Source organism: Thunnus thynnus, chromosome 11 (genome assembly GCF_963924715.1).
Source record: "Thunnus thynnus chromosome 11, fThuThy2.1, whole genome shotgun sequence".
NCBI lineage: Eukaryota > Metazoa > Chordata > Actinopteri > Scombriformes > Scombridae > Thunnus > Thunnus thynnus.
In genome coordinates this window covers 32,417,822-32,437,667 of record NC_089527.1, presented here as the reverse complement: position 1 = coordinate 32,437,667, position 19,846 = coordinate 32,417,822, and the positions used below count along the sequence as shown (strand labels likewise).

The window sequence follows — 19,846 nt, the reverse complement described above, 5'->3', positions numbered from 1 at the left end:
TACTAATATTTACTCATGATAACTAGTGACACAACATAAGAGCTCAGTCAACACATTACTGGCATTGCTTGCATAGCATGCAAGTAAAGCACATGTCCTGCACTAGAGTTATTCATGTGAGGTTACTAATTGGTTACTAATTTGAAAAGATTAGTCGATCAGCAAAAAATTAATCAGCAAAAACTTTGATAATCAATTAATTGTTTAAGTATTTTTTAAAGAAAACGGCCAAAACTTGTTAAAGCCTCCAAAATGTGAATATTTGCTGGTTTCATTAGACATCTATGTCAAACAGGATATATTTGGGTTTAAGAATATTTTTCAGACAAAACAAGACACTCGAATATGTCAACTTTTGTGAAAATATGATGTCAGAAAACAGTCAAAATGCACATTTCAATATTTAATAATTTCACTGAGATAATAACGTTACTAATTTGTAATTCATGTGCACAAACTGTAAATTTACCCCTGATACTTGCCTGGCTCTGTGCCGTTAGTGAACAGATGTGATTTTGGAAGCATAAGCAGAAACTAAACTCTTATCCAACAGCTTTTTGGCTCAATTAGACCAAATATTGCACCTCATGCAGCAGCTGCACACTTTTTCATCCTTCCATAGTTTTGTCTGAGGAGGACACTGGTCTGTTTTGTCCAAAAATAACAACATGACTGTCTAAATTCATTCAAAGTGGCGGTACACAGACAGAAATCTGACATATTGGTGGCACATTTCAAGCACTGGTTGCAGGTGTAGACACTGTTGTGAAGCAGAAAACACATCACCGCATTGCTGATCCATAAATTTCACAAAGGAACTCTGGCTTTGCTCTAAATGTTCACTTCATGTGCAGAGGAATAAAACAGAAATCTGTGCTGAGGCTTCAGACATTGAGATAACCCCTCAGTTAACTTTCTGCAAAGACTCTGAACTGTGACCTTTTACCTCTCTCTTTGATGTATCTGGGTAAAGAAACCAGTCAGATTAACGGTTCACAGGTTCTCATCATGCCAGTCTGTTTGTATTATTCTACTTCCTGTTGCAGTGTAACCTCCACTGCACATCATTATCATGTTTACTTTGACCACATGTAAATGAAGAACAGTCACCCAAAATATGGCTTTTAAATCTTTTAATACTCAAAAAATACTTCAATTTTGGCTTCTTAGTACATAAACCACCTGGATCTGCTCCTCTATTAATACAGTGTAGTTCCCTACTGTTTGTTAGGAAAATGAAAAGTGCAAAGTAGTGGACACACTGTCCTCAGTCCACCACGGAGAGGAAAGGCTACTTCAATGCTCCAAAAAACAAAACAGTCTGCATGACATCCATAATCAAAGACTGATACTACAGATGTCTGTTTTCCAAATAAAAAAGAGCAGGGGGCACAAGTGAAAAGGACCCGAGCCACGTGCAAAATCAAACTTGTGTTTCCACAGAGGACGTCCTGTGAATGGAAATAAAAAATATTGGAGTCCATAAAAGTCCTCAGTGAGGACAGCACAGGAGCTGCTTCTTCAAAGTCAAACTGAGTTCAAAGTCTGTGAAAAAACAGCAGATAAAACAGGCCCGCCCGTTTCTCTCCCTCAGTGCTGTAGATCCCAAGAGTCATTTCAAGTTTATTTTCTTAATTTTACTATTTGGTTAACCTTATCTTATATTTTATATCCTGCAGCCGATGAGGCAGCCTTCTGTGTGCAAAAGCATCATTCAGCAGGGCTTCACAGCTTTAATCCAAACAGAGGATATTTTGAAAAATCACTGCAAAGTAAACGTGTTTAGGGCAACACTGGCAGAACCCGGATTCCTTACAGTAAATCTGACTGAAACACTGTCCACTGAATCAGCAGCTGTTACCGCTTCTTCTTCTGCTTCAGGGATTTCCTCCTCTTCAGTATCATTTCATACAGTTTGTCCATACCCTCGTGAAGTCCCTCACCTATTATAGCGCATGCAGGTTGGATGTGATAGGTGGTGGAGGGGGTGAGCTCGTGCAGGGCCAGCTGCTTCTCAATATCCGCCACAGGCAGAGATTTGGGCAGGTCCTGTTTGTTGGCGATGACTAGCAGCGGCGTGCCCTGGTTCTCCGCAAACTTGGTGACTTTGTGCAGTTCGGTCTTGGCCTCCTCCAGCCTGTCAACATCCACAGAGTCCACAACATAGATGATCCCATCAGTGCACCGGCTGTAGGACTTCCACAGGGGCCTCAGCTTCTCCTGGCCTCCTACGTCCCAGAAATGACAACTGATGCCCTTGGCGGTGCCGTTACTCAGTTTGATCTTTTCGGTGTTGAATCCGATTGTAGGTACAGTGTTGACAAATTCATTGAATTTGAGTCTATAAAGAACGGTGGTCTTCCCAGCAGAGTCCAAACCCAGCATGACGATGTGAAGAGACTGGAAGGCGGAGATGTTGGAGAAGCTGTTGCCCATTTTGGCGTTTTATTCGGGAGCAGCTGGGTGGTTTTTATCCACCCCGGATTCTGGAAATAAACTGCTCTGTTGCTCAGATCTTGCTCATTAATTCCTGGGTTGAGGGTATAAAATTCTCCAGGTGGAGGCTGAGGTGGTGCGCAGGCCCCGGTGCGCTCTGGATGACTGATCGGCTCTGCTGTGGCCCTCAGCAGCAGCGGGGGACGCGGTGCGCCTCGACAGGACGCAGCGCTCCGGTCATTAGTATTCTCCTCACGCACTCGCATCCATTTGGCGACGCAGAAGCTCCACAGTGGAAACACTCCTTCAGGACAGCGTGGACAATTTCAGCGCTGGAAAAGACGATGATGACAAACCCAGCCTTAAAATAAAACCCTCCTCTGTAGTGAGTCAGTCTTCTCCAAAATCAAACACTCTCCCTGGGAAAACAGATTCTTCTCTCAGGGTTCTGACAGAACCGTGAAAATAACGTGTAAAAATCCACCGATTCGTATACTGGTTCCTGGCGGGTGCTGCTGCCCCGACGATCGCTGCAGTTGCTCTGTGGTGACGCTTAGAAAACAAGACCGCAAAACAAGAGGCAGCCCTGCTACGCTCCACCCCGCCGGGACATGTGCCAATGAGGCAGCGAGTGTCTACACGAGCTGCTGTGGTGATCCGGTGTCGTGCCAAAAAGTGATTTTCTGCCAAAAAGTGATTTCAGCTCCACCTTGTGACTGAAAGGTAGTCGCTGCCTCAAAATAACTTGATCAAAATTTTTAAGACAAGACCTTCTCAGCCATCAAAGCAGTGTAATTACCTCATAACCATATAGATAATAACATTTTATAAGAATATAAAACACTTAAGTTGTCATTGTAGGCGCACAACGAAATGATGTTTGCTAACTCTCAGAGACCAGCAGCAATAGAAAACAAGATAAAAACAACATAAATAAACAAGATAAATATGATAACATAGCATAATCTATCTATATATAATAAAAACAAATAAACAAATAAATAATAAATGAATTTGGATGAGACAGATATACAGCGGCAGTGCAGTAGGCTATAAAACAGATTTGACACAATGATTATGTTATGTGTCCACTACCTTGTTTCAGTGGACATGTGCACTGTGTGTCTCCTCACAGGTACACATACTGTTGTCCTGCATCATGTATCTTTATATTTGTCATACGTGCAACATAGGATATTTTAATAAACATAGAGTCAGAACAACACAATGGTAAAAACTATGCCAGTGTATCTAAATTAACACAGTAGTAGTGGAGTGGTAGAGATTTCACCGGCATGCTTTGCAGATACATTTTTTCTTGCTGCTTGTGCGGGGCCTCGTGGTGCAGCTCCTGTGGTACCACTGTGGGCAAATGTCACAGCCAATCTGAAATAGACAAAAGAAGTAGACATAGTAAAAACATCATTCTGCTCCACACAAAAATGACACAGGCTAGTCAAGTCATCTGCAAAAACAAGTGGATACTAATTTCTTTTAAATAATTATAAGAAATGTTTGTCAGAGTAAATGATAACATAATGATAATATAATAATGTAATCATTTGGTAAGTTTTGAAAATATGTACATGAAAAACTTGTTTCCATCCAGTCAATGATATGTGGTTCTACATATGTGTAATATTTTTAAGAGACACCTGTATTCTCAAGAAGACAGGCTGCAAGCTGCTGTATTATAGTGTTTATACCTGAACTAGGGTTATCAAGTGACACTGGAAAATCCCCAAGATGCACTTGGCAGACTGTGAATAATAATAATAATAAAAGGTGCAAGAATGGATTTATTATGGGAACAGTTATCTTACAAAAAGTGCTCGATACATATTGAACCACCCATTGCAGAAAATAAACTCTAGCATTAGTCTTTATTTGTGTGATTTAAACTAGTTAAAGTAACCCAGTGCATGTAAAAGGGGAACACCTGGACATTCTTGTTAACTTCTATATGTTCTTTCATCATCTGTATTGACATATATGAAATGACCTTCTGAATCACACTCTTAGCTGTACCTTAAGACAGACACAAAGAACTTAACACTTGTTCTGTGTTAAGTTTCCATGACCTTGGTTTTTAATATCATTGTGTCTATGCATGGTTGCCTAGCATACCTGTGTGTAACGTCAAACATTTAAGGCAAAGTTCAGAATGACTTTTAACCCATTTGCTGCTGGAGATTCAAAATGTCTCCTAACATTATGCTTAATCATGCTGTAATACATACCTTCAATACATAGACCCCACATGAAGCTGCATCTCGTTGAAGTGGGTGAAGCAGTGTGTCACACACACATCTTGAAGGATTAAGGCCTCTGTGTCTCATGAATGATCTAAAAGACATATACAGCAAGGATGCTCCAATTTATACTGTATACATGAATTACATGTAAAACACTCTCTTACTTCAAAATATTAAATAAAAATGTCCACTTTATAATACAACACTGGATCATTGCAATTCCACAACAATTTTTGGTACCACTAAAATATGCACCTACTGATAGTGGAATATTGCAAATAGTGGAGGAAAGCATGACAGTTGAGAAGAAGGGAGGAACAACTGTATTTTAGAGGAAAGTAGAAATAACTTATACTTTTAAGTATTTTTGTAAATACTGAATACATTTAGGGTACAGAACTGGGAACCAAAGTAGTGGAACCTTAAAGTAATTATGTTATATTGTAGATTACAATTGTGATATGAAAACAAATCTGTTTGATACAGTCAAGTAACACTTTGGAAAAGGGACTTTTGGACAAATGATCTGAACTCAGCTGAAGGGGATGATGATGATGACAGGGGTATTCAGAATTCTGGGGTGTAATAGCAGCCTATGTAAGGTTTCTATTATTAAAGTTATATGGTGTTAGGTGGATCACATATATTTATACCTGGTGACAAGCTTATAATTTTTCCAAAATTTATAATCCTTTTCTTTGAGCTTCTAAGCTCTACATCTCAGACTTTCCACAACCTTAATGTCTCAGCTTGTCTATTTACAGTTGTTGTAACATATCTAAAATGTGAAATACACAACACTACCACTATTACTTGATAGGTTCTGCAAAATATTGGTACAGTTAACATAATTTTATCTTAACATAACTGTCCTTTCCTAGTACTGTATCCTAAGGGTGTCCAGTATTTACAGTTGTATAGTTTTGTGAATGTCTTCTTTCCTCTAAAACACAGATGTTACTTTCTCCTACTGTACTTACACTGTCATTTTAAAAATATGCTGATAAAGACTAATTTACCTCGTAATGTCCTGGCAGGGTTGTTCCTCACTTTTTTTTCGCCCAATGGGTGCAAATAAGGCTTCTCCTCTCTCCTGGTATAATCACCTGCATGTTTTAGAGTTACAATTAAAGTAACATCATGCCGTACTAGTAGCTCTGTAGTTTTTCAGCAGCACTATGCAGACTGCATGTGTTATAGATGCATGTATATTCTGTAGACGTATATAAACTGGGCAACACAGCTTTAACACACTCCCACAGATAGGAATCACTTTTTGGTAATAAATCACTTTTTGGTACGACACCTGTCCCTACAGACACACACACAACCGCATACCCACACACACACACACACACATGCATGCACACATACATGAATGCACACACACACGTACACACACACACACACACACACACACACACACACACACACACACACACACACACACACACACACACACACAACCAACTATGCATCGTTTGTGCCCATAGTCAGACTGAATAAATTAGGCTAGATGAAGTTTTATTTTTCAAGTATGGCACTACATTTTGTATTTTATGTATTTATTCGTTTGTGACAGAATCAAACCAACCGAAGAAAGGTGGAAACTCTACTATGATACTAAAGATTTATACTGTGTGTAAATTCATTTTAAATAAGTAAGTATCATTATGTAAGAGTGCCTTGTTGACTATGTTCATGTTGATCATGTAGAGAATCATGGGAAACTGCGCCACCTTTTGGTAAAAACAGATAAAAACATGAAGAAGAAGTTGACATTAAACATAAGGTAACACTTTACTTTAAGTCCCCTATTTAACATTTATAAGCAGTGTATAAACATTTCATTAATGGTTTATAACACACTGTAATGTGGTTAGAAATGTTCTTATATGTGAAGTTTATTAATGTACAAAATTTATTAACAGCTATAACTTCTATGAAGACATAATTTACATTTTTACATCTGTGTTTTACTGCATTGTCATTCATTATGTTCATACAACAGCCTTTAAAATAACACGAATACACAGCCCTGTATGTCTGTGTTCATGTTTTGCACAATGAAACAAATAGGAAAAAAGCTTCTCTGTTTATTATACTACTAGCATTATTATTATTTTATTATTACACATTTCAACCAAAGACCAAGCTAAATTTCCATCACTAAATTTTTTTAGTGATGGAAAATTAAAGACAAAGAGGTGAGTGATCGATCTTTAAAGGTATAATTTCTCATGAACAAAATGAACCATAATCATTGAATTCTTCTTTTTTTTTTTTTAATATGTACAGATTTGTACTGTAGACATTGTACCCTAATAATACAATGAGTGAAATGCAATAACAACACAACAAATAGGAAAAAAAAAAAACACCACATGGCTAAAAATACGCATATTTGCACAAAGTACTGTATGTGTAATCCTGAGCATGACAGCCATATGTGATGGGCGTTAATCTGCCTCCACTCTTCTGGGAAGACTTTCCATCACATTTTGGCTGGATTTTCTCACAGAGAGTCTGACAAAGTTAAACTTGCATCATGAGACAAGCTATAAAACAAAAGTTACCTAAACTAAACTCATATCAAGTTATAGTAGCTGCTGTGTAGCTGCATGTGTGTGCACAGGCATGTGTTATGATTAGCTGTACCCCCTTGTGTTGCAGTAAGAGGGCCAAGCTATAACAAAACTGAAGTCAACCAAGGGTGTGTGCGTTCATGGACAATTCCTCTCTGACAGTGCAAAGGGTCTTTAAAGCTGTTTAAAAAAACTTTAAACTTTGATAACTGCAAAAGTCTGATCCATAAACTGGAGGACAGTTTGTAGGTTTGGATGAATGGATGCATCCTTTATTCAGCCAACATGTTCGACCACAGGTTTGTCGTTAGGATTTTTACAGAATACACCCATTTTCAGAATTAGCTTTAAGTAGTCTATAAGAACTTCAACAGTTCTTTACCATTTTAAGGACAGGTTCACAATTTTTCAAGTCGGTTTCAAAACAACAGTCAAGTGTCCATATGAACAGTGAAAGAGGTTTTGCTCACTGTAATCATTCTTCCTCTTCATACTGGCTATTAAAAGATCTCTTCCTAATGTAACTGATGGAAGACAAAATCTACAGCACTCCTTCTGTGCAAAAATCAGACGTTAATCTGAAGCTATAGAGGCTTCAGTTGCTCTAGTTAGACTCCAAATTTAGTCTTTTTTGTACAGAATTTGCTTTCTTTTTTGTTACCATTCCTCCACTGTAGCTAACCAAGGAAACACAGTCAGAGAAAACACAAAGAGTGCATTCTGTGCTAAAAACACTATAACATTGAAACATATCTACTTGATTTGACTCATTTGGACGCTGAAGCTTCATATTAGTTTCAGATAAACTTTTAAATACATCTTTGCACAAAATGAGGGCTGTGGATTTTGACTCCCATCACTTACAGTGAAAGCACATTAAAAAAAGGGATCTTTAATAGCCAGTATGAACAAGTAGAATCATTAAAACAAGCAAAACCTGATTCACTGCACATTTGAGCACCTGACAATTGTTTGATGAGACACTTGGAAAATTGTGAACCCGTCCTTTAAACAATTTTTTCAAAACTGTTTACTTTTGGTAGTTTGATATGTACATTTATTACATTTATATAACCTGCTCTCTTACTTGTTTACATATGTCAATGAAAATATTGACAACTAAACTAAAAAGAAAATAAAGAAATGTAGTAACCATAATAACATACACAAAAAACAACAACAACAACAAAACACAGGGACAAAAACAGAGGACTTATGATTTTACTGCTGGTTAAGTGAGTAGCATTAAATAAAGACCCAAACATTTTGTGGTTCCAGCTCCTCAAATATTAGGATTTGCTGTTTTTCTTTGTATCATTGTAAAGTGAACATCCTTGTTTGGACTGTTGAAGAGGTCACAGTGGGCTCTGAGAAAACTGTCGTTTATGACATTTTATAGACTTAACAAAAACAACAATAAAAAAAAATAATCACTGGTTGCTGCCCAAATATGCATGAGAAATATTTGTAAAGCAAAGCAATAAAACAGGGCAGTAGTTTCTAATCCAATTACAAAGAAATGCAGAATTTGCATCTACAATATAAAGTCCTCATGATCTGTGTATCAGTGTACCTCAAAAAGTAACTGACTGAGCCTTTAACATGAACATGGATGTTTTTCATGAAGCAACAGTACTACTCTTATCCACTAGATGGCAAAGCTGTATAAAAGACACTTGAGCTGGGTTTCAGCTGTCACATCTTTTTATTTCATCAAAGCAGTGTGCACTGAGCCCCGATGTGACTTGAATATGAGATAAGATGTGACTTTTAATCTTCTGCTTCTGCACCTTGCTGTCTGTAGTGCTGATTGGTATGAGAGAGAAAAAAGGTAAAGAGAGAGGTCTGAACTTGTCCATAAAACACACACACACCTACACACACACACACACACACACTCTCAGACCTCTCAGTTCCAGGAAGTGGCAGTTACCTGTTAGATCAAACAGTGTACATGTGCACACACGTTTCCAGCCTCTTCAATTTCTCCTTCATCACTATTCCAGAGAGAATACCTGCACCACTCCTTCTCTGCCTCTCTAAATAAATGCACACACAAATGCATTCATTTCACTGTTTGTGTGAGAGCTGACTGCATTCATTCCCTGAAGCCTGATTCATTCCTAGGGATGTCATTACCGGGGGTGCACTGGAGGGTAAACATAAATAAACTCCATTTACTCTCCTTTCTAAATCTGAAATAGCATTCAGGATCTCGCTCTTCTCTCGGATATTGTTGGATATCGTTATCTTCACATGAGCCCAGAGCAGCCATTACCCCAACATCCACACATGTGGTGGAGGGAAAAACAAACACTCCTGTGCAGGTTTAGACAGATAACATCTGCTTTAAATGATATTCTTATGAATAGAATACTACCTGTCTATGGATCTCTGGTACTGTTTCCCCCATGTGCCCACCCTATACCTCAACAATGATACTGGGTACAACTTTTTTTAAACATTAAAAATATCCCTAACCCTATAAACAAAGTCATAAATGCTCTGAATTGTTGAATGTTGTTAAATGCTCTTTTCTTGATGGAAAAAAGGTCATTGGTTGATCAGTTCTAGATCTGCAGCTTAGACGGTTATAGTTTAGTTGGGTCATGGTATATTTGCCAGTTTGATAGTATTAGTAGTATATTTGACAGTAGTAGACACTCCAAGAACATATTTCAGTATAAAAGGAAACCTCTATGAGAACATGCAGAGGCTAATGGAATAGATGCTATAACTTGGAAAGGGTGCAAGACTTGTGCACTCTATAGAGTTGCCATCTTGTCATCATGTTTTCCCCCATCCCTTATTCCTATTTCAAATTTTCTCAATATTTCTTATCATATAAACTCAGGACTCTCCTGGATGATGTAACAGTACTATAGGTTTATATTATGACCACCAGTTTCCTTTATTTCAACTTTGTTTCTGAGAAATCACATTTGTCCATCATTTTGACAGGCAGCAAAAAATATTACAATACCCATGAGCCTCGGCCTCTGTTGCTATGCAGAAAAAGCCAGTCAGAGGCGTGAATCAGAGCGGTAATGAATTCTTTGCTGTTGAAGTTGTAAACAAAATGTCACGTCATAGTTGCTGATTTGACTCAAAAGTGTCCCAGAAATGAAAAGCGAACTGATTTACTCTGCAGACCGTAAAGTCAGTTCTCTCATCACTGTAATCTTTAGCTTCCGCCTGCCGTTAGTGGTGCACATGACAGAATTTTAAGGTCTTTAATCATACAGGTCCCCTAGATTTTCTAAAATGTTATTGGGCCAAATGGATCAATTTCTGATGATAAAGAGTCAGAGGGTTACAGGTTTTGTGAAGCTCACAAAAATGTATTCACCATTTTACAGACGTTCCTTTTCCAATGACTGTGTATATGAAAAATGCTTTTTGGGCCAGTGTGCGTCACGGACATGGAAGTTGTGATTACCCACTAGCTTCACGGCCCGGCACTGTTCCTGGAGGCTTGTCCAGAACCAGGGGCACCTTAAATCGCTTCTCTCACTTCACAGCTCTATAGAAATCCGATAAGGAAAAAAAAATTGCACTTTCTGTCTTAAGGCCTGGTCACACCAGAAAGCAGCACAACCAAATTCATCTGCAAGTCTTGGAAATATGTGGTTAGAAGCTTGGTGATGTAGGGACAACAGTCATTTTCTCCATACTGGGTCATTTCCTCCCCACTGGCATTTTGTTCTCAGGATTGTCCATCAATTTATTCAGTAAAAAGTTATGGAAGAGGGAAAAAAGCTCTCTAAGCTACTGTTAGCTCTGTTGCTAACGGGACAATAATATCATACAGTTTATTCATACCACTGTACCATCTCATAACCATGCAAACCATTCCTCTTTTTTGGAGCAGTTTATACTCCAACAGAGGAAATTAAATAAAAGTGGAACATAGCTAATAATAATATGATTGCTTCCATCCAGCTCTCTGCTCCCTCAAAGGACAGTTCTATCAAGACGCAGCTTGCTATTGGTCAACAGTGCAAATTTATGTGTCAAAGTTCAGCAATTACATTAGAAAAAAATGATTTCGCCACTATGTTTTTCTGTGTTAATGCTAATGTGCCATTAAGCATGGTACAATGTTAACATCGACATGATAATTGTAATTAAGCTTTTATAATGAACAATAGAAACAGTGAATATTTGACGAGTAAATTTTGCAAGCTGCTGCTTTGACCATTTTTGGTGGAAGTTTTGCACTAGAAATATGAGACAAATAAGGGTGCTTAAAAACATGGTTCAAATAACTGTGCTGCCACAGAATGTCTGTAGAACAAACATACCTGCAACCAAAGGGACCACATGTTTGTGAGCCAAATATTCAAAATCCTGATTTATTCACATTATCAGACATGTTTTCCAGAAGCATCTTCATGTTTCAGAGGGAGTTTTCTAATCCGTTGATGGGGGTAGTTTGCATCTGCGTGGGCATGTTTATCTGGTGTTCCCTCAGTATCAGATGCTTGGGTGTGTCAAAATTCCCCTCCTCTGCAGGCCAGCTACAGCACTATAAAAAGCTATGTAAATTTCATGCTTCTGTTTCCGCTAGTCGTGTTTTTTTAAATGTGGTCTGAAGATATTAAACATTCACATATGTGGGTCTCAAAGTGGGTCACATCAGAATAAACATATCGTAATAATGAACCCTTCTTTTAATGTATTTACTGTCATGAGAGGATGAATTTTTCCAAATGAAAAATGTTCAGTTGCCTTAATGATCGCTACAGTGAGATATAATTTTGTAAATGAAAGTTTAACCAGGATGATGTGTGCTTTTAAAAAAAAAGCATGCTTGTTTCATAACTTATGGATGAATAATGAAGGAAGATGAAATGAATGTTGGTTTTATCCTCAAGGACAAAGACTAATCAGGGTTCACGCCCATGAGGTAATGGTTAAAAACCGATGTCAGATCTGTCTGAGCTGTTTGCCAATGAAGACTTTAAAGTCTGATCTGCAGAATATTGCAATGCTGATATCACATCCAGACATTCCTAATGACCCTGAAGTGTTCATATTTTTGAAGTTGGAATTTTTTTTTCTCCCAATTTTGACAGAAAGGCTGTAGAAATTTAGACTGTGGCAGCCATGAAAAATGAGTGATGCAACCAAGGTCTTGATGTGAAATCATGTTAAATGACTCGTGGGCCTGTGGCGTTCTGGGCTGAGCTCACACTTCAATCAGGAAGTCAGTTTCATTCAAAACCCTGTCAATGAAAAATATCATTTATCTATGCTCTCCCTAAACAGTCAGGGGATGGGAGGTTATCCCAGCATGCCATGGAAAAATCACCTCTCTATGTCAGGGCGAGCATGCAATGCATACAGTTTCAATTTCCTCTTGAAAGTCTGCATAAAGTCTGACATGAGCACCATTACAGACGTAATGTAGGTTTTAAAAGTTCAGGTCCTCTTAAGGACACGCCTGTTCAGTCTGCAAATGTTCAGACAGTGAATGCAGTCAGGATTATGAATCATTTTTGGCATGTGCATGTTGGAAGACACCAGCAAAACATGTGTGTCTTTTACATGCCCAAATCCGCTTAAAGCTACAATGTGTAGAATATGACTTCAGTTCAAATGAAATGTGTAATATGGCTACAAAGAAAATCCAGAGGTTTTAATTTGTATTATATATTGCTGATGTTGAACGTTCATAACTAAAAATCTGTCCAAAAATAAATGAAATAATTCTGCTTTGATGTGTTATTGTGCAGATTTTTTTTTTTTAGTTTTGATGGACCTAAGAAATAAAAATAAAACATTTCATACTTTATAAGAAGAATTTACCTGAAAGCAGAAACATGGTGCAGATCTTCATATTTGTGCCTGTTCTCAGCTGAATGGAAACATCCTTTCAACAGCCTGCAGCAGGCTGTTGATGGAGCAGGTTGATTGCTGCTGCTGGAAGTATACTGCAGGTCTTGTGTTATCCAACCTGATAGACCACTGAGCTTCGTCTTAATGGCTCCTTCAACCTGCTTTTGGGAGATAAAAGCATTGCTCTCAGTATCATGTGTGCCTCCAAACAGGCAGTGCTAAAGTATAATGGAAGCTGACAATTCACCTCACTGAAGAAAACATCCAAGCTCTAGAAGCCCCTCAGATTAAATGAGATGGAGGGTGGTAGGGCAGTATGAAAGTGATAGAAAGATGGCCCGAATTCTATTTTCATGCTTCACATCTCATCTCAAGTGCGTTTGGTTGGAATGGAAATTGTTTTTCTGTACGTTCCTATGCGAGCGAACACAATCACGGCATTGCAAATGTAATTTAGTATATCATAACAGCCTTTACTTTAGACTAATCAGAGATATACACACAGTTATCTAAGTCAGGAATTCCTGTGAGTCATTTTCACTTCTCAGAGGCAAAACTATCTACTATTTCACAAGAAACAAGACTAAGGCCCCAAACTTGCTCTATGCAAGTACGCAAACTGCTATACCTGGCCCAAACCCAGGACCGGTGATTAATCTCAGATATAGGCTGGTTAAAGCTAATCTGGAGTTTTTCCATGACCATGGTAGTAAACAAAAATGGCATCAGGAAAACACACAGCAGGAACCTGTACTGCTGCACGTACTTGCACAGAAGAAAGAAACACAGATGATGCAATGTGTGATCTTTGAATTGCTAATGGAAGGAGGATGGAGAATGGATGTGATAACAGCATTGACATCAGTGGGCTGTACATCACTACAGCCTGAACAAAGTCATTTTCTGTTTGCTTCTAGACAGCCATCTGTGGAGTTGGAGACCTGGTGAGCAGCCTCATACACCCAGCTCTGTTCATTAACACTTCTTGTTGGATGCAAATGAGAAAGACTGATTGAAAAATTAATAGCTGCAGGTTACAGCAGTGTCTCTGAAAGTCTGGAAGCAATTATGAACATCTTGTGAACTCAGTGAAACGATGAATTCATATTTTTTAGTTTGGCTAAGTAGGTTTGTTAAATCGTACCTGTTTTTTCTCTTCATGACATCAATAAACATAATTTATACAGCAGCATTCAAAACAAGGTTACAAGTTCCTTTACTAAGGTATATTAAGATTTCATATCATGTTCTCAAAACAGAAAGACAAATGGGATAGGAAGAGTTATGAGCACAACAAGCCTTAAAGGTAACTACACACTAAATCCTTTTTTACACTGTACACATAATCACATAGGCTTATGTTGGAATATGATGTTAATACAGGTGATTTTTTGCAAAATTATATAAATATATATATTATGTGTAAAAACTGCCCTTTCTGCTCAAAATTAGCTTATTTGTGTCTGTTTGGATTTTAAAATTCAATTCAGCCCTCCCTTATCATGATGTAATAGGCAACATTCCAAGGTCTATTTCATATATAAGCTGTCGTGTATAAATATCAGAACACTGGCTAAGTGTAGCTTCAGTTTGTGCCTCTCAGACAGAGCTGCTGGTAGCATTAGCAAGTCTGATTGTGGATGGACCTGCCAATAACTGCAATATTCATAATAAGATAATAAGATATTAAAGACTGATGACAGTAATGTTAACCATGATTAACAGCAGGGCTTCAGCTACGTACGTACTGACACTCTCCCACAGACAAACAGGTACAGAACAGAAACTTTTACAAAGGCCATGAATGTGCTTCTAGCTCCAGGGGACTCTCTGACTCTGACTATCAGCTCTACATCTTTACATCTCTATTCATGCTACTCTGAGCAGTGGTCACCAACCCCATCACATACTATGTAGCCACAATGTCAAGGCTCCTACATCAACCCGCCCCCCGACTCTACTGCGCCATGGATGTATAATAAGAGCTGGATACAGCTCCGCCTCTCAGCCTTGCAGCCAATTTTTCCCAGTGGTCACTCGCGGTATTGCAGTGAAAAATCCCCCTGCGGCCCAAAAAGCATTTTCCCCATAGACCACCATTGTAAAAGAGACGTCCGTAAAACTGATGACAGGACACCTTGAACTACAAACAACATCAATTATGACTCTTTCTCTTATGAATTTTTCGTCCATGGAGGTTTTATATTTGTAAAACGTTCCTCAAGCTGAGAAAAGCGATTTAAAAATCTGTGACATCATCACAATGTAAAGTCTATGGGCTGAGCGAGAACTCGCGGGTGGGACCAGCGGGGGAAACACTACTGTGCATATTCAGTGGCCCGTAAAATGCAGAAGCAAACCCGAACGCTGGAAACTTTTTTTGGCATATGCACCAGCCAAACAATTCTCACAGGACTGAGTGGGCACCATTTTTAGTCCAGTATCCAGCTCTTATAATACATCCATGTATTGAGCAGAATCTGGCTCCAAATGATGTCACAGAAGCAAGATGGCAGTTCCTGGGAAGGAGATATTTTGGTTTCTCTTTGGATAGCAATAAGAAGTGGAGACGCATTGTCTATATTTATATACAGTCAATGGTTTGATTCCTAGAGAAATGGAAGCAGTTGTTTACTACTCCACTAGATGAAAAGAACTTCCCATTGGAGAAAATGAGGGAATAGGCTGTGAGGCTGTACTTAGATCGAGTGGTGCTTTGAGCTAAATACTAATATCATCATGCTAACATGCTCACAATAACAGGACTAATATGCTGATGTTTAGCATGTATAATGTTTAGTATGTTCACCATCTAGGTTTAGCATGATAGCCTGCTAACATTTTCTAATTAGCACTAAACTCAAAGTACAGCTGAGGCTGATGGGAATGTCAGTAGTTTTGTGGGTATTTGGTCATAAACCTGATTGAGATGGCACTAAAATGATTACAATTCATCCTGAGGGGGACATGAATGAACCAAATGAATCCCTCTAATAGTTACCAAGATAAGTCAGTAAAGAACAAAATTTGTGTTTTGAGTAAAACTGGAGCAGTGAATGAAAAATGAAGTGATAAGATGCTTTTAAGAGTTGTTTGCTGGTGGGAAAATGTATTGTTGTTTTCCTTTGTTACTCTTCAGCTTGCACATCCTCACATCATTCATCTCCTGGATGCTGCAGCCAGAGAGCTGAGGTGTGAAATGACAGATCCTAAATATATATTCTGTTTGTTACACCTCTGAATATCATTTGTCTTGATGTTTTTCGATCATTACCGCTCTCTTCCACTCTTTGCTTCAGTGTCTCTCTTCACACACACAAACACACAAAGGTTGCCATGGAGATTTGCATGCTGTGCTCTGGTGGTTGCCATGACACCAGTGTTTACTAGGAGCAGAGTGTTTTGTTGGCACGGTGGTCGCTCTGCCTCCACCAGCAGCTCAAATTAATAAAAATGTTGTTATTTTCTTTGTGTGTCTGGATGTTTACTGTCTCATGAAATGGATCATAACGACTGACATCGAGAAATATGAGGATGTGGGCGAGACAGACAGTGAGAGAGGGGTGTTTTCCAAAGATGATCTATGAACTGACGACTGAAAACAACCCTGAAGTGGCTGCGACTGCCAAGCGGAACGCCCAGGATGAATTGAAGAAAGAGAAGCAGTGATGTGCTGCTTGTTCCAGCTACAAATAGGAGGAAAAATACAACGTATTATTCAGTCATGCTGTTTTTGCCATAAACCTTTGCCATTAGTCTCCCTCTTAGCGATTTCCATGCATTAAAAATCAAAAACTTCCCTCTGTCTTTTGGTGTACATTTAAATAGAATCAGGGGAGCCTGCAACAGAGACGCATCAACAGAGTAATCGTCTGAATCCAGTGAAATTTTGCATCTAGCAGGAAATGCTTCACATTTTCAGATAATAGCATGAAAAGACTTTCTCTTAGATTTTCTAATATTTTAGAGCCTGGCTGCTGTTTATTCTGAAGGAAAATGAACAGAATACTAAAAAAATCAGATATTTAAAATACACACAAGACTAAAATCAATTCATATATCGAGCAAACAATATTTTAATTCTAAATGATAATATGACTGTAGGGAAAAATGATAAAAGAATTGCAATCAAGATTGATTGTGAAATGTTCAGCTCTGTTGCTCTCTGTTGATAAAAGGCAGTTTTTTTAAGCTGGTCTCCAGTGCAATACTGATGAAATGTCCTTATCTCAGGCAACACTATCCTCCTTGAAACCAAGCAGGTTTAGAACTGATGAGGTTTCCTTGGAGACAAACGAGTAACGTCACCCACGGTGCAGTTTTCTGTTGTCAAAAACAGAAAAATAAGGGAAAAACAGGAGGAAAAAAGCAACCTTCAGTGACCTGGTATCTGTTAGACCCTCACCTTTGAACACAGAGGTGTCACCAGTAACAAGCGATATACTCTGTCAATCATTTTGGCACTTTGAAAGATGTAAGAGCTGTTTGGCCTCTTTCTCATTTTACCTTCACAACCTGTTCTCAACAGCAAATCCCTAAAAATCCAACAACGGTCTAAAGCCCTTGTTTCAGTCTATCTCTCAATCAATGCTCTCTATTCCCCCAGGCACTATGAAGCACTTCTGTGTATAGACTTAGTGCTCACTGATTTAGTTATTGGAAAATACCGCCAGTGCCATTTAATTAACATTTTGATGGCATAAATCCAAATAGTAGGATAAGATATATGATAATTACATGCAAGTTAAAGCTGCATTCATTGATTTTTTTTTTTTTTGCCTGACTCCCCATCTTCCAAATTGCTGCCCTCATCTCAGATTGATATTATTTTTAAATCAGGTGTTGGGCTCATTAATGGCTGCTTCCATGGCTGGAAAAACAACCAAGTCAATCAGACCTTTGAAGGTAGGAATAAGAATGCTGTTGTCATCCTTCTGTCCTGGTGACAAGCATTGATTAGATCAAGGCAGGTCGAATTTTTTAATGGCCCTTTTATCCAAAGCACTTTAAAACTCATTCTCATTGATGCATACACACACACACACCAATGGCAGTGAGCTGCAGGCCACCATGCAAGGCACTGGCTTAACCAACTACTGGAGTTCAGTGTCTTGCTCAAGAACAATTTGAGCACCTACTGTGATTGATGGACAAACCGCTCTACCTGCTGAGCTGGCTAACGTGTTAGAAACAGTTGCCTACTTCCACATTCAGCAGACACAGAGCAACATAATCGACCCATTTGAGGGGTGTTTGTGTCCACCTGATGAATAAACAGTACCAGTCAAAGTTTGGACACAGCTTCCGATTCCCTTGAATGAGAGAGTGTGTCCAAATTTTTGACTGGTACTGTACTCTCCCTTTAGCTCTATTTTTGGTCGTCACCAACTCCTGAGGAAATATCTGGGTCTTTAGCTGCTAAATGCTCCACTTTATTCACCAGCTAGTGTCTAGCTTTGTCTTTCTGCCGCTTGGTATAACAAATTGCCACAGATAAAATTCAAAGTTGCTTCAGTTAAGTCTAAACAGACCTGAGCAGTCACACATACTACTGCCTCCTGACTAGCAAGCTGTGGCATTGTTAACAGAGACAGATATACTTAATGTAGATCATGTTGACACATACTCATTATAGCTTTTGCAGTAAAGTTAGTTCCCAACTTTTCAGAGCAATCCACCTGACATCTGTGGATCATCCTCTGCAGAGGTAAGCCATAAGCTGTGTCCCAATTCAGGGGCTGCATCCTTCGAAGGACGGGGTCTACAAAGATGTGTTCATTGTAGACTGCGAAGACTGAACACAGTGTATATAAATGAGACAGTCTGGTCTATGGGGGATTTCCTATTTGCATCACCAGCTGTTCCCGCCCCTTACCCTGCGTCACAAGCACTGTTGCTGTCGCCTAGCAACTTTGACAGCTGCAGTTAACAAGTGGGACACAGCTAGTACTAATGGAGCCGGAAATGTAAATTTTATTATTGTGGATGCTCAACCAGGTCCAGCAGCACCACCAGGGACTCCCTGCTCAGCTGAACCAAAGTATACATAAACACATTTTCTAAGGCCTGATATTTATAAAATTGAATTTAAGACTTTTAAGGACCCGCAGACACCCTGTTATTCCTCCTCTTATATACTTTATTTATCCTGTAAATAGTTGTAAAGATAAATGAAAATAAATGTAAATGAAATAAACAATGTATTTAACAATTACTTTATTTTGATTCATTCATTCAATATTTTTTTTTATTTTTCAACTATTCTCTCCATTAGAGAGAAGAGCCTGTCAGTTCTCTCTCTGCTCTCTCTGCAGCAGCGTACTTGCTGACCACAGCAGCTCAGCTTCACCACACCTACCTGACTGTACTGTGAAAAAATCATCTCAACTCAAAGCTCCACTAACACTTTTTTCTCACAAAAAAATAACCTCATTGACAGAGAGATGCAGTAAATTATTTTATTCAGTCTGTAATGTAGCTATAATAAAAATACAAACTGTTATGTAGCTTAATAAAATAAACAGAAATGTAATACAGACTGATCTGTTACATTTATGTAAATGGGGTGATATCTGTACATATAGAGCCCCGGAGGCAGCTCTGTTGTTCTGTCCAGTTAAAACATGAAGCTTCACTGATCATTCAGACAAACTAATGTGGCAGCTATAAGTGTTAGATTTCATCTGCGAGACCAACATTTATCCTCCAAAAGGAATTATATCATATATC

The 19,846-nt window shown here is 38.6% G+C and overlaps 1 protein-coding gene across 1 annotated transcript; it reads right to left on the bottom strand.

Annotated features, from left to right (window-relative positions):
- Positions 1-1,116: 1,116 nt before the first annotated feature.
- LOC137193215 (ADP-ribosylation factor-like protein 4C) lies at positions 1,117-3,003 on the bottom strand. Its single transcript, XM_067604499.1, has one exon. It carries the CDS (start codon positions 2,434-2,436, stop codon positions 1,858-1,860), a length of 579 nt encoding a protein of 192 aa, XP_067460600.1. The 5' UTR covers positions 2,437-3,003; the 3' UTR covers positions 1,117-1,857.
- Positions 3,004-19,846: the final 16,843 nt, after the last annotated feature.

What these genes read in the sequence shown, in the direction of transcription:
- LOC137193215 (XM_067604499.1), bottom strand. Translation starts at nt 2,436, where the DNA reads ATGGGCAACAGCTTCTCCAACATCTCCGCCTTCCAGTCTCTTCACATC.